Genomic DNA, 14056 nt, shown 5'->3' on the forward strand with positions numbered 1-14056 from the left:
GTAGCGGGGTGGGGCCCCTCTGATGCGCATCAGAAAGCCGATCCAGACCGCGAATGCAATGGGCTCCTCACAGCAAATTCAGTCTATTACAGTTTAAATTATAGTAGCTGTGTAGAACTAGTAGCCTACAACGGACTTTCCTCATTTGTATTATAAGGCTCTTCAATTTCTTACCATCCAGCAAGCATCGTAGGATTTCTGAAAAATAGAGACATAGGTAGACACGTACATTTTTCTGACTGGACAGAATTTGAGTGTGCGCAGGGAGCATCATTTTCCCGTCTCTGGTCCGTGAGTAGGACGTTCATCCAGGCCTCTCTCATCAGTAGCTTAAAACTTTGATTCAGATTTTAAGTGCATAGGTTATTATATATCCATCGTTGATTATGGCCTGGCCGTGCATCACACGGGCTTGCTGCATTAACCGCTTCTGGAGTGAGTTAGACAAAGCGGACATCGCTGTGCCTTTGGTTTTCACGAAATATTCGGATGTGGCTGAGGTGCAGCATCTCCACCCTCAGCCACCATCTAGACAGACGAGGACCGGCCCCATCACCATAGAAACCCAGCCTTCTCACAGTGAACAGGAGGCGGCGGCGGTAAAGGCACCGCCCGCGACTGGTGCCGCATCAGGAAAACATGGCTGTAGTGCGTCTGTGATGCGCCAGGATTTCAGGGAATGGAAAGATATACGCCCGGAGCCCAGCTGCAAACCCAAGAATGAATATCACCCCTCCGCGACACCTTTCCACAACGTAACACAGTATCAGAAGGATTATAAACCATGGCCTGTCCCGAAAAAGGGAGACCACCCCTGGATCCCCAAACCCAGCCCAACTGCCTCCTTCGATGCCCAAGAACGGGGCGTGGGGACCACAACGAAGCATGCAACTACAGAGCACGAGAGCGGTGTGGAGAAGAGTGAAATTGAAGAAAAGGTGCAAGAGAAAGTATCCAAAGAGAGGAAAAAGAAACCAGTGAAGAAGGAGAAAACTGTAGAAAAGAAAGTGAGTGCCAAAATGGAGGGACAGCCACCGGCAGATGTCACTGTGGAGGGGAAAGGAAGGGCAGCAGCAGACGCGCTGAACAGACAGATAAAACATGTCGTCTCAACTGGCACTGGCAGCTCTTATAGGTGAGGATCTGACTACAGTGGGACTATGTATTTCATTGAATGTTTATTATTGAATTACATTATGCACACATGTTCTGCCTCTGAAATATACAGGAGCTCTGTAAAGGAGTATACAGGAGCTCTGTAAAGGAGCCCAATATACAGGAGCTCTGTAAAGGAGCTCTGTATATCCCCTAGGCCTCCCTGGAGGGGCTCTCCCTCATTTGTTTCCCTAATTTTTGACTGCATGGTCAATTGGTTTTTGTGTAAAATGTGTAGAGTGTTTTGCAGTTGTCGTCTGTGTGTGAAAAGAACCAGAAGCCCTGTGTTGCAGTTACTGTAATGGGGAGTAAAGTGACTAACGAGTCCTGCTACCCTCCCTGTGTAGACCTCGGCTGTAAATCTGATGAGTCATTTCAGTCCATTTCCTTCCACAGATTTTGGGCAACAACATTGTTTGTCTGGGATTCATAATAAAACTAAGTGATTTTTTTGATTATGAACAAGGGAACTAATGATTTTGCTGAGTTTGCTGATTCATTGTTTTTCAGAAATGAGTTCAAGGCGTACAAAGATGTGAAGCCAGTGAAGTCAACCAAGCCCCAGTCTCAGTACAAACCTCCTACGGATGACAAGGACAAGTCCAGCCTGGAGACCAGCTACAGCGCCACCTACAAGGGAGAGCAGGCTAAGGTGCAGCCCACTGACAACAAGTTGCTGGAGCGCAGGAGAATACGCAGCCTGTACAATGAGCCGGGTGGCAAGGAGACCACCAAGGTGAGCCCACATCAACATGCATGTGACAATGAACACTGACTATTTTATGTTAAAATGTCTATCTAATTGTACAAAATACATGTTCAATTTCGAGTTTTCAAACCCGTTGCTGTGACGGGCCAATTCATGTTTATGTCTCAGTGAAAATTAGGATAAATCCAAATAATGCTAATTAAACTTCAAACTGCATTAGTTACATTGGACATTGTTGATTTCATGTATATGTTCTCCTTCAAGCAACATACTATTTTGATATATGTGCAGTAATAACCATTTAGATCATGAAATTTGATTAGGAAATTCTACATATTACAAACATCCCTGTAGCCTGTTTCATGGTCCTGTTAGGCGTGTATATGGGAGGCGAAGTCAAGTGCAGGAGAGCGGAGTATATTTAACAGGCCCACTTTAATACCGGTCAACAACGACAGCACATAAAACATACTAGTGCCACAAACACGGTCTATAACAAAAGTACAGCGAAATAATCAGCGAAATAATCACACAAAATAATGACGTAACAATAAACAATTACACACAAAGACATGATGGGGAACAGAGGACTAAATACATGTAGATTGATTGGGGAATGAAAACCAGGTGTGTATGGAACAATACAAAACAAATGGACATATGAGAAATGGAGCGGCGATGGCTAGAAAGCCGGTGACGCCGAACGCCGAATGCCGCCCGAACAGGGAGAGGAGCCGACTTCGGTGGAAGTCGTGACAGGTCCTAATAACTTTGTAATGTTGTACAGTATAAAGTCCCAGAATAACTGTCTAAACTACAAAATTAAGATAAGCATTAGCACATCACAAAACTTATGTAATCAATCAGAGTTAATTAAATCTCCACATGCATGTTTATGAGCGGTAGGAACGTCTCATGTGTCTGCATGCTGTGTTTATATGGCCCTTCCATCTCTCACTCTTGTAGGACTGTTCTGAGACTGAGAGCAGCTCTATTCTAGATCTGCTGTAGTCAGGTGTGTTGTCAATTTATTCTGGAAGGCATGGAGGTTGACCTCAAATTAACTCACACCTTGATTAAGGCACCTTAACCAACATGACTAGGGTCACATTAGTCACCAAACTGCCAGACAATTCAAACCTTCAGCAAAGCTGTCAGCCACATCCTCAGAGTTTGTACTGCCTCTCTCAAGACCACCAAATGACTTAAATGTAAATGTAAATGTAAGAGAGCATGGATAACGTGTTGTTTTCCCATGACATTTCACCTCTCAATCCTTTAGTTTGATTGGTGTTAGGAGAGGCACCTTCTACAAAGGGAAAATAGCACAATTTTCTTTACAAAAAAAATCATAATTCGTTGAATATGACCAAAAATATAGTCTTGTCCCAGGGAAAGGGAATAAGATTGTGCATATTATGTTAGCTGTTCATATACTAACCCCAACTTCATACCGTTTATTTTCTAAACAAAGATTTTGTTCTAACCACGCATTGCAAATATTATCAACAAGATGGTGACATTTGCTCTTTTATTTTTATTTGATGTTAGTAACAGTATGTAACTGTATGTAACTGTATGTATTTTTCATGTCCAGAATAAATATTTACTGTAACATCTCCAGGAAATTCATTGCCAGTGTTCACCTTAGAGATTCATGAGCTCTTTGTTTCATTGTAGCATACAGTATCAGTCCAAAGATGATACTGTAACCTGTACTGATGACATTTTGGCTGCGTAGTTTACCTACAGTTTTAGGAAGATGTCAAGTATAAAATGCCCTCCTCTCTGCCTCTGTAGGTAGACAAGACAAAAACCAAACCAAAAAAGACAACGACAACGAGCAAAATGGTGAAAAAGGTGAAAGAGAAGACCATCGCTGGTGCACTGTCAACCAAGAAGAAAACCTCCACGAGCACCAAGCCAGACGAGTCCAAGCTAGAGGGAGGCGTTATTTCAAAAAAGAGCAAAGAGATAAGCAACAGACTGGCTGAGGCAAAAAAGTAAAAACAAATAATCTCTGCACAACTTTACTTAGGGAATTAAAGGCTGCCTAATGAATTAGAGGACTCTCATCCATTTGGTCTATCTCTTTCTCTCTGTATTTTCCTTCATGTTCCTCATCTCTATGTATACACACTAGATGTGGAGCTTTTAAGTTGACATTTTGATGTTTTCACCATGCTGTCATTTAACTATAGTGCTTTGTGCGTGTCTGTGTGATCGGGGGTGTGTGTGTGTGAGTGTGCACTTACTCTCTCCGTTATAAGTTCAGCACATATTTTGCACATTATTTTGTTGCATTTGTCAATCTTTTGTAGAAAGAAAACCATGGTAAAACAGAGAGTCATTGATACACAGTACATGTAGAGAACCGTTATTGGCTCTTAAATGGCTATTGAAGGCAGTGAGGTTTTGATTATTTTTCTGACTATATCCCCATAGTGATAGTCTCTGTTCTTATTTTCCATCTCTTAGGCTGCATTGACTATCTGGTCTCTGCAGATATAAAATCTTAATTACTGTAGCGTTTCCTGGTTACAGTGACTCCACTCTTTGAACCTAGATTTCATTTAATTATTCAGGAAGATATCTGGTTTCATCAATTTGGTTGCTAAGGAACCAGCTGAACTGTAATGTCATTTCTACAGCTTGCATGCAAGGCCCTCTTTCTGGTTGTATAGTCGCATTCAAATATCCTATTCCCATGGTCACAATCTAGTTTGTAATTTAAATCATTCATGAGAAATCAAAGGGGGCAAACCATTTCCAGAATAACTGCATGTGTAGTGATAGTCTGATCTCATACCATAAGTGTCTACACAAACAAACAACAAAACTGTCACTGACTTCTGTAGCTCAGTTGGTAGAGCATGGCGCTTGTAACGCCAGGGTAGTGGGTTCGATCCCCGGGACCACCCATACGTAGAATGTATGCACACATGACTGTAAGTCGCTTTGGATAAAAGCGTCTGCTAAATGGCATATATTATTATTATTATTACTTACAGTACAAAAGATGCACATAGTATTCTAGTGCCTATTGAAGCTGTTATGTCAACCCACCAGCTTTGTAGTTCTGCCTTCACACACATGGTTCTACTGCCTTCTTCAATGTGAGAACCACTTTGTCAACTTTCCAGTTATTTGATAGAGTATGAAAACGGATGTATTTCTGATAATACACCCCTCTTTAATTATATGTCGTTATTTTATCCATTACAAAGCTGTGATGCTATTTGTGTGCAAAACCATGTATAATGTTAAAAATGAGCATATGTATGATATAGGAAATAGGATTTTGTATTTACTCAATCACCTCCACTTTCTTCAATGGGCTCAGTAGTTACGTGTAAAAAGATAAGGAGTGGGCCAGGATTAGAAGATCAAAATCACTTTTTGGAACCTGCCTGTCTGGAACCATTGATATCAGATCAATTCACAGTGAATGTGAGTGCTACTCTCACCCTGTCTCTCTTATGTACCTGCAGTCCGCCAGTGTGTTGCAGTATGTGGCAGTCCTCCTCCCATATGCTGTTGTGCATCTGCTACTGTCTATTGTATCCCAGACCACCCTGCTCTCTGCTGCCTGTCAGGGTTCAGTGTGTTAGACCTCCGCAGCCCACCTGCTCCTAGCGCCTGCCCCCCAGTACTAACGTGTTGAGCACACCACACCTCGGTGCTATGACACTCTGAACTATATGCTGTCAGTTTGATGCTAATGTACTCAAACCGTGTGAAATGATGACAATATGTCATATACTCCAGATGTGTTGTGATTGTGTGCTTGTATTCTCAGCTTGCTCTGAATGAACTGATTAAAAATGTTGAAGCAGAATCTGAATGTTGTGATTTATTACCATGATACAGTATTAGTTAATGCACATATCTTGAAGCCTTGAACTGGCCCATAGACACTCTCTCAGACTCCTTCAGAAGATGTACAGTGCCCTCCACTTATATTGGCACCCTTGGTAAATATGAGCAAAACGGGCTGTAAAAAAAACATCTTTGATGTTTATCCTCTTGGTCTTTCATTCAAAAAAATTCACAAAAAAAATCAAACCTTTAATTGAAGTAAATTGATTGAAAAAACGTATTGTGAAGTAAATTATATAAATATTTTTCTCCAAAATGTGTGCTACAATTATTGGCACCCCTAGAAATTCTTATGAGTAAAATCTAACTGAAGTATATTCCCATTCATATTTTACATTTTGAAATTTACCTGAGTGATTAGAATTACTAAAATGGTAAGCCATGACTTCCTGTTTCACTGGGGTATAAATACGAGTTGACATACAGGTCAAGTTCCCATAATCATCCATCACTATGGGAAAGACCCGAGAATACGGTAATGATGTGCGACAGAAGGTTGTTGAGCTGCACAAATCAGGAAATGGCTATGAGAAAACAGCTCAATGGTTGAAAATGTCCATTTCCACTATCAGGGCAATAATTAAGTTTAAAGAAACTGGAGATGTTACCAACGAGCCTGGAAGACGACGTGTGTCTATATTGACCCCACCCACAGTGAGGAGGATGGTTAGAGTGGCCAAAAAAATCTCCAAGGATCACAGCTGGAGAATTGCGAACATTAGTTGGGTCTTGGGGTCAGAAAGTCTCCAAAACTACGATCAGACACCACCTACATTACCACAAGTTGTTTGGGAGGATTGCAATAAAAAGCCTTTGCTGTCATCGAACAACAAACTCAAGCGCCTACAGTTTGCCAAACGTTACTGGAACTTTCAATGGGACCGGGCTCTATGGTCAGATGAGACCAAAGTATAGCTTTTTGGAAACAAACACCAAAGGTGGGTTTGACGTAGACAGAAAGATATCCATGCAGAAAAGTACCTCATCCCCACTGTGAAGTATGGTAGTGGATCTTTGATATTGTGGGCCTGTTTTTCTTTCAAAGGCCCTGGACAACTTGTAAATAGATACATAGTATCATGGACTCCATCAAGTACAAGCAGATATTACATCAAAACCTGGCTGCCTCTGCTAGGAAGCTGAAACTGGGCATTGGTTGGATCTTCCAGCAGGACAATGAACCAAAGCGCACGTCAAAACCAACACAAAAATGGTTCACTGACCACAGAATCAAGGTTTTGCCATGGCATTCCCAGTCCCCTGGCCTAAACCCCATATAAAACCCATGGGATGAGCTGAAGAGGAGAGTTCACAAGCGCGGACCTCGGAATCTGAAGGATCTGGAGAGATTCTGTATGGAGGAATGGTCTCAGATTCCTTGCCATGTGTTCTCCTATAATGCGTAAGGAGGTTGGAAAAGACTCAGAGCTGTTATCTTGGTAAAGGGAGGTTACACAAAGTACTGAATGAAGGGGTGCCAATAATTGTGGCACACATATAACAAATATTTGTTTTATGTTAAGAATACATTTTTTCTTTCAATTATTTTGCTGTAAAGTGACATTTTAATGGCATCGGACCGAGGCTCTGCATCTGTCCTCGTGCTCCAAAACCTTAGTGCTGCTTTTGATACCATCGATCACCACATTCTTTTGGAGAGATTGGAAACCCAAATTGGTCTACACGGACAAGTTCTGGCCTGGTTTAGATCTTATCTGTCGGAAAGATATCAGTTTGTCTCTGTGAATGGTTTGTCCTCTGACAAATCAACTGTACATTTCGGTGTTCCTCAAGGTTCCGTTTTAGGACCACTATTGTTTTCACTATATATTTTACCTCTTGAGGTTGTTATTCGAAAATATTGAAATGTACAGCTGTGTGTCATCCGCATAGCAGTGAAAGTTATTTCACTGCTATGCAGATGACACACAGCTGTACATTTAAATGAAACATGGTGAAGCCCCAAAATTGCTAGAAGCATGTGTTTCAGACATAAGGAAGTGGATGGCTGCAAACTTTCTACTTTTAAACTCGGACAAAACAGAGATGCTTGTTCTAGGTCCCAAGAAACAAAGAGATCTTCTGTTGAATTAATCTTAATGGTTGTACAGTCGTCTCAAATAAAACTGTGAAGGACCTCGGCGTTACTCTGGACCCTGATCTCTCTTTTGAAGAACATATCAAGACCATTTCAAGGACAGCTTTTTTCCATCTACGTAACATTGCAAAAATCAGAAACGTTCTGTCCAATAATGATGCAGAAAAATGTATCCATTATTTTGTCACTTCTAGGTTAGACTACTGCAATGCTCTACTTTCCGGCTACCCGGATAAAGCACTAAATAAACTTCAGTTCGTGCTAAATACGGCTGCTAGAATCCTGACTAGAACCAAAAATTTGATCATATTACTCCAGTGCTAGCCTCTCTACACCGGCTTCGTGTCCAAGCAAGGGCTGATTTCAAGGTTTTACTGCTAACCTACAAAGCATTACATGGGCTTACTCCTACCTATCTCTCTGATTTGGTCCTGCCGTACATACCTACACGCTACGGTCACAAGACGCAGGCCTCCTAATTGTCCCTAGAATTTCTAAGCAAACAGCTGGAGGCAGGGCTTTCTCCTATAGAGCTCCATTTTTATGGAACGGTCTGCCTACCCATGTCAGAGACGCAAACTCGGTCTCAACCTTTAAGTCTTTACTGAAGACTCATCTCTTCAGTGGGTCATATGATTGAGTGTAGTCTGGCCCAGGAGTGGGAAGGTGAACGGAAAGGCTCTGGAGCAACGAACCGCCCTTGCTGTCTCTGCCTGGCCGGTTCCCCTCTTTCTACTGGGATTCTCTGCCTCTAACCCAATTACAGGGGCTGAGTCACTGGCTTACTGGGGCTCTCTCATGCCGTCCCTGGAAGGGGTGCATCACCTGAGTGGGTTGATTCACTGATGTGGTCATCCTGTCTGGGTTGGCGCCCCCCCTTGGGTTGTGCTGTGGCGGAGATCTTTGTGGCCTATACTCAGCCTTGTCTCAGGATGGTAAATTGGTGGTTGAAGATATCCCTCTAGTGGTGTGGGGGCTGTGCTTTGGCAAAGTGGGTGGGGTTATATCCTTCCTGTTTGGCCCTGTCGGATGGGGCCACAGTGTCTCCTGACCCCTCCTGTCTCAGCCTCCAGTATTTATGCTGCAGTAGTTTATGTGTCGGGGGGCTAGGGTCAGTTTGTTATATCTGGAGTACTTCTCCTGTCCTATTCGGTGTCCTGTGTGAATCTAAGTGTGTGTTCTCTAATTCTCTCCTTCTCTCTTTCTTTCTCTCTCTCGGAGGACCTGAGCCCTAGGACCATGCCCCAGGACTACCTGACATGATGACTCGTTGCTGTCCCCAGTCCACCTGGCCGTGCTGCTGCTCCAGTTTCAACTGTTCTGCCTTATTAATATTCGACCATGCTGGTGAACATTTGAACGTCTTGGCCATGTTCTGTTCTAATCTCCACCCGGCACAGCCAGAAGAAGACTGGCCACCCCACATAGCCTGGTTCCTCTCTAGGTTTCTTCCTAGGTTTTGGCCTTTCTATGGAGTTTTTCCTAGCCACCGTGCTTTTACACCTGCATTGCTTGCTGTTTGGGGTTTAAGGCTGGGTTTCTGTACAGCACTTTGAGATATCAGCTGATGTACGAAGGGCTATATAAATACATTTTATTTGATTTGATTTTATCTGTAATTAAAAGTTTGATTTCTGTGAATATTTTGAATGAAAAACCAAGAGGATAAAAAAAATGTTTTTAAATGTAACAGCCTGTTTTGCTCATATTTACCAAGGGTGCCAATATTAGTGGAAGGAACTGTATTTGTGATTTCCATTACGCTACAGAGACTGAGTGAGAGCTTGCCAAACCCATTGGAAAATGAGGGCACCAAACTGCCTTTTTTTTATCTTAGTGGACTTTAAAGATTCAGAGGAATTATGTTAGGTCCAGTGAAGATGGTTTGATTGCTTTGTTATTCCTCATTGGGTGGTAAAATAAAGAGTTTCCTTATGGCAGTGAAATTTACGACCTGGCAAATTACAATTATTTAAGCATATAGGCCTAAAGTACAATATAATTTACATTTCAACTTGAAAAAAAATTGCATTACAATTTGTAAAACAAGGAACACAGAAACCCATCATCAGGAATCAGTTCTGAGATACAGACAGTCCCATAAACAGGAAGTCAACAAATTACTTTGCGTCCCATAAACAAAAGGTGCCCTCAGACAATGGCAGCTATAAAATGGAAACAGTAATTGATTGCCTTCATAGCCAATCCATTAAAGGACTAAACACATGCAGTGTCTGTTGTTTGTCTGTGATTCAGTCATCCTGATGTAAAACCTCCTGAATAATTCAGTTGTTATGGGCCACTATTTGGAGAGCTGTATGAAATATTGAATGATGGAGCAGATACGGCAGTGGAAATGCCTAATGCAGTGTCCCCCTAATGCAGTGTCCCCCTAATGCAGTGTCCCCCTAATGCAGTGTCCCCCTAATGCAGTGTTTGGCCAGAAGCGTCTGCAAAGCACCTAGCTCGCCACGTTGTAGACCTTTGATAAATCAAATTAAATCATCAAATCCAATTCTATTCGTCACATACACATGGTTAACAATTCTAAAACAACTACCTAATACACACAAATCTAAGTAAAGGGATGGAATAAGAATATATACATGTAAATATATGCATGAGCAATGACTGAGCGGCATAGGAAAGATGCAATAGACGGTATAAAATACAGTATATACATATGAGATGAGGAGTGCAAGATATGTAAACATTATTAAAGTGGCATTATTAAAGTGACTAGTGATCCATTTATTAAAGTGGCTGATGATTTTAAGTCCGTATGTAGGCAGCAGCTTCTCTGTGTTAGTTATGGCTGTTTAACAGTCTGATGGCCTTGAGATAGAAGCTGTTTTTCAGTTTCTCGGTCCCAGCTTTGATGCACCTGTACTGACCTCGTCTTCTGGATGGTAGCGGGGTGAACAGGCAGTGGCTCGGGTGCTTGTTGTCCTTGATCTTTTTGGCCTTCCTGTGACATCGAGTGCTGTAGGTGTTCTGGAGGGCAGGTAGTTTTCCCTCTGTGACCCTCTCTGCAGACCGCACCACCCTCTGGAGAACCTTGCGGTTGTGGCCGGTGCAGTTGCCATACCAGGTGGTGATACAGCCCGACAGGATGCTCTCAATTGTGCACCTGTAAAAGTTTGTAAGGGTTTTAGGTGACAAGCCAAATTTCTTCAGCCTCCTGAGGTTGAAGAGGCGCTGTTGTGCCTTCTTCACTACACTGTCTGTGTGGGTGGACCATTTCAGTTTGTCCGTGATGTGTACGCCCTGTTGTTCCGTCAATGTGGATAGGGGTGTGCTCCCTCTGCTGTTTCCTGAAGTCCACAATCATCTCTTTTGTTTTGTTGACGTTGAGTGAGAGGTTGTTTTCCTGACACCAGACTCCGAGTGCACTCACCTCCTCATTGTAGGCTGTCTCACCATTGTTGGTAATCAAGCCCACTACTGTTGTTTGGATTGCAAACTTGATGAGTTGGAGGCGTGCATGGCCACGCAGTCATGGGTGAACAGGGACTACAGGAGGGGGCTGAGCACGCACCCTTGTGGTGTCCCGGTGTTGAGGATCAGCGAAGCAGAGATGTTGTTTGCTACCTTCACCACCTGAGGGTGGCCCGTCGGGAAGTCCAGGACCCAATTGCACAGGGCGGGGTTGAGACCCAGGGCCTCAAGCTTAATTATGAGCTTGGAGGGTACAATGGTGTTGAATGTTGAGCTGTAGTCAATGAACAGCATTCTTACATAGGCATTCCTATTGTTCACGAGGGATAGTGCAGTGTGATGGCGATTGCATCGCTGTGGACCTATTTGGATGGTATGCAAATTGAAGAGGGTCTAGGGTGGCAGGTAAGGTGGAGGTGATATGATCCTTGACTAGTCTCTCAAAGCACTTCATGATGACAGAGTGAGTGCTACGGATCAATAGTAATTTAGTTCAGTTACCTTTGCATTCTTGGGTACAGGAACAATGGTGGCCATTTTGAAGCAAGTGGGGACAGCAGACTGGGCTAGGGAGAGATTGAATATGTTCGTAAACACACCAGCCAGCTGGTCTGTGCATATTCTGAGGACGTAGCTAGGAATGCCGTCTGGGCCGGCAGCCTTGCAAGGGTTAACACGTTTACATGTCTTACATACATCGGCCACGGAGAAGGAGAGGGAGGGCCCACAGTCCTTGGTAGCGGGCTGCGTCGGTGGTATGGTATTATCCTCATAGGGGGCAAAGAAGGTGTTTAGTTTGTCTGGAAGCAAGACGTCAGTGTCAGTGATGTGGCTGGCTTCTTTTTGTAGTCTGTGATTGCCTGTAGATCCTGCCACATACGTTTCATGTCTGAGCCGTTGAATTGCGACTCCACTTTGACCCTATACCAACATTTTGTTTGTTTGATTGCCTTGCGAAGGGAATAACTACACTGTTTGTGTTCGGCCATATTCCCGGTCATCTTTCCATGGTTAAATGCGATGGTTCACACTTTCAGTTTGGTGCGAATGCCGCCATCTATCCACGGTTTCTGGTTAGGGTAGGTTTTAATAGTCCCACTGGGTACAACATCTCCAATGCACTTCCTTATAAACTCACACACTGAATCAGCGTATAAATCAATATTATTCTCTGAAGCTGTCCGGAACATTTCCCAGTCCGCTTGATCAAAATAATCTTGAAGCATGGATTCTGATTGGTCAGACCAGCGTTGAATAGTTCTCGTCACGGAATAGAGGTGACATTTAATTATTTTTTATCTATATTCACCAGGTCCACTTTAAAGAGTTCTAGCTGACTTTGAATCTCCCATTGGGTAAAAAGTTGAACATTAATGCTACGTCTTCAAACGGATATAATCAGACACTTCTTCTTTCTTTACCTTTTGTATAGAACAAGTTGATTGAGGTAACCAATGGAGATGCTCCCACAGGCTACAGCTATTTAACTGAGGAGAGACTGGACTCAGTGGTGAGATGATGAGACCTATTACTGAATAACTATGATATGTGACAGCTTCTCCTGTCTGGGAGTTACTACCCAGGGAACACCAGTCTGTCTGCCCCAGAGAAGTCTAGCCTTCCAAGACTGCCAATGCTGCCATGTGGCCAGTCAAGGCCCCACCATTATAATCATGTAGTCTGGACAAAGGGAAATAGATTGGAGGAGTGAATGAGGAGCTTGTCTGCTAAATATAATCACCGTCCTACAATATGAATACAGGTATGTTTAAAGGTACATTCAAAACCCCAAAATACTAAATAAATGTTTATTACTAGTACAAAGCCCTCAATCATGCTGATTAGTAATAGAACAAATAATAAGACTGCAAACAAACTTCAAATGAGCCAATTATGGGTTCATGGGATTGCACTCACACTCTGAAGCAAGTGACTTGATGGTACTACAGTGCCTTCAGAAAGTTTTCAGACCCTTTACTCAGTATTTTGTTGAAGCACCTTTAGCAGCGATTACAGCATTGGGTCATCTTGGGTATGACGTTACAAGGTTGGCATACCTGTAAATTGGGGAGTTTCTCCCATTCTTCGCCGCAGACCCTCTCAAGCCCTGTCAGGTTGGATGGGGAGCATCGCTACACAGCTATTTCAGGTCTCTCCAGAGATGTTTGAATGGGTTCAAGTCCAGGCTCTGGCTGGGCCAATCGAGGGCATTCAGAGACTTGTCCCGCATGGTCTTGGCTGTGTGCTTAGGATTGTTGTCCTGTTGGAAGGTGAACCAGTCTATGGTCCTGAGCAATCTGGAGCAGGTTTTCATCAAGGATCTCCCTATACTTTGCTCCGTTCATCTTGGCAACACCCATCCGTAGCACGCGCTCCAGCAGGTGTATCTCACTGATCATCCCTAAAGCCAACACCTCATTCGGCCGCCTTTCGTTCCAGTACTCTGCTGCCTGTGACTGGAACGACTTGCAAGAATTGCAAAAATCGCTGAAGTTGAAGACTTTTATCTCCCTCACCAACTTCAAACATCAGCTATCTGAGCAGCTAACCGATCGCTGCAGCTGTACATAATCTATTGGTAAATAGCCCACCCATTTTCACCTACCTCATCCCCACAGTTTTTATTTATCTACTTTTCTGCTCTTTTGCACACCAATATCTCTACCTGTACATGATCATCTGATCATTTATCACTCCAGTGTTAATCTGCAATATTGTAATTATTCGCCTACCTCCTCATGCCTTTTGCACACATTGTATATAGACTCTCTTTTTTT

The 14056-nt window shown here is 43.0% G+C and overlaps 1 protein-coding gene across 1 annotated transcript; it reads left to right on the forward strand.

Annotated features, from left to right (window-relative positions):
• Position 1: 1 nt before the first annotated feature.
• On the forward strand, positions 2–5702 carry LOC118397479 (microtubule-associated protein 6 homolog). The gene is made up of 3 exons (XM_035792255.2): positions 2–1135; positions 1666–1891; positions 3665–5702. The coding sequence occupies exons 1-3, from the start codon at positions 387–389 to the stop codon at positions 3869–3871; spliced, it is 1182 nt and encodes a 393-aa protein (XP_035648148.1). The 5' UTR covers positions 2–386; the 3' UTR covers positions 3872–5702.
• Positions 5703–14056: the final 8354 nt, after the last annotated feature.

The sequence above is a fragment of the Oncorhynchus keta genome, chromosome 18, assembly GCF_023373465.1.
Source record: "Oncorhynchus keta strain PuntledgeMale-10-30-2019 chromosome 18, Oket_V2, whole genome shotgun sequence".
Lineage (NCBI taxonomy): Eukaryota > Metazoa > Chordata > Actinopteri > Salmoniformes > Salmonidae > Oncorhynchus > Oncorhynchus keta.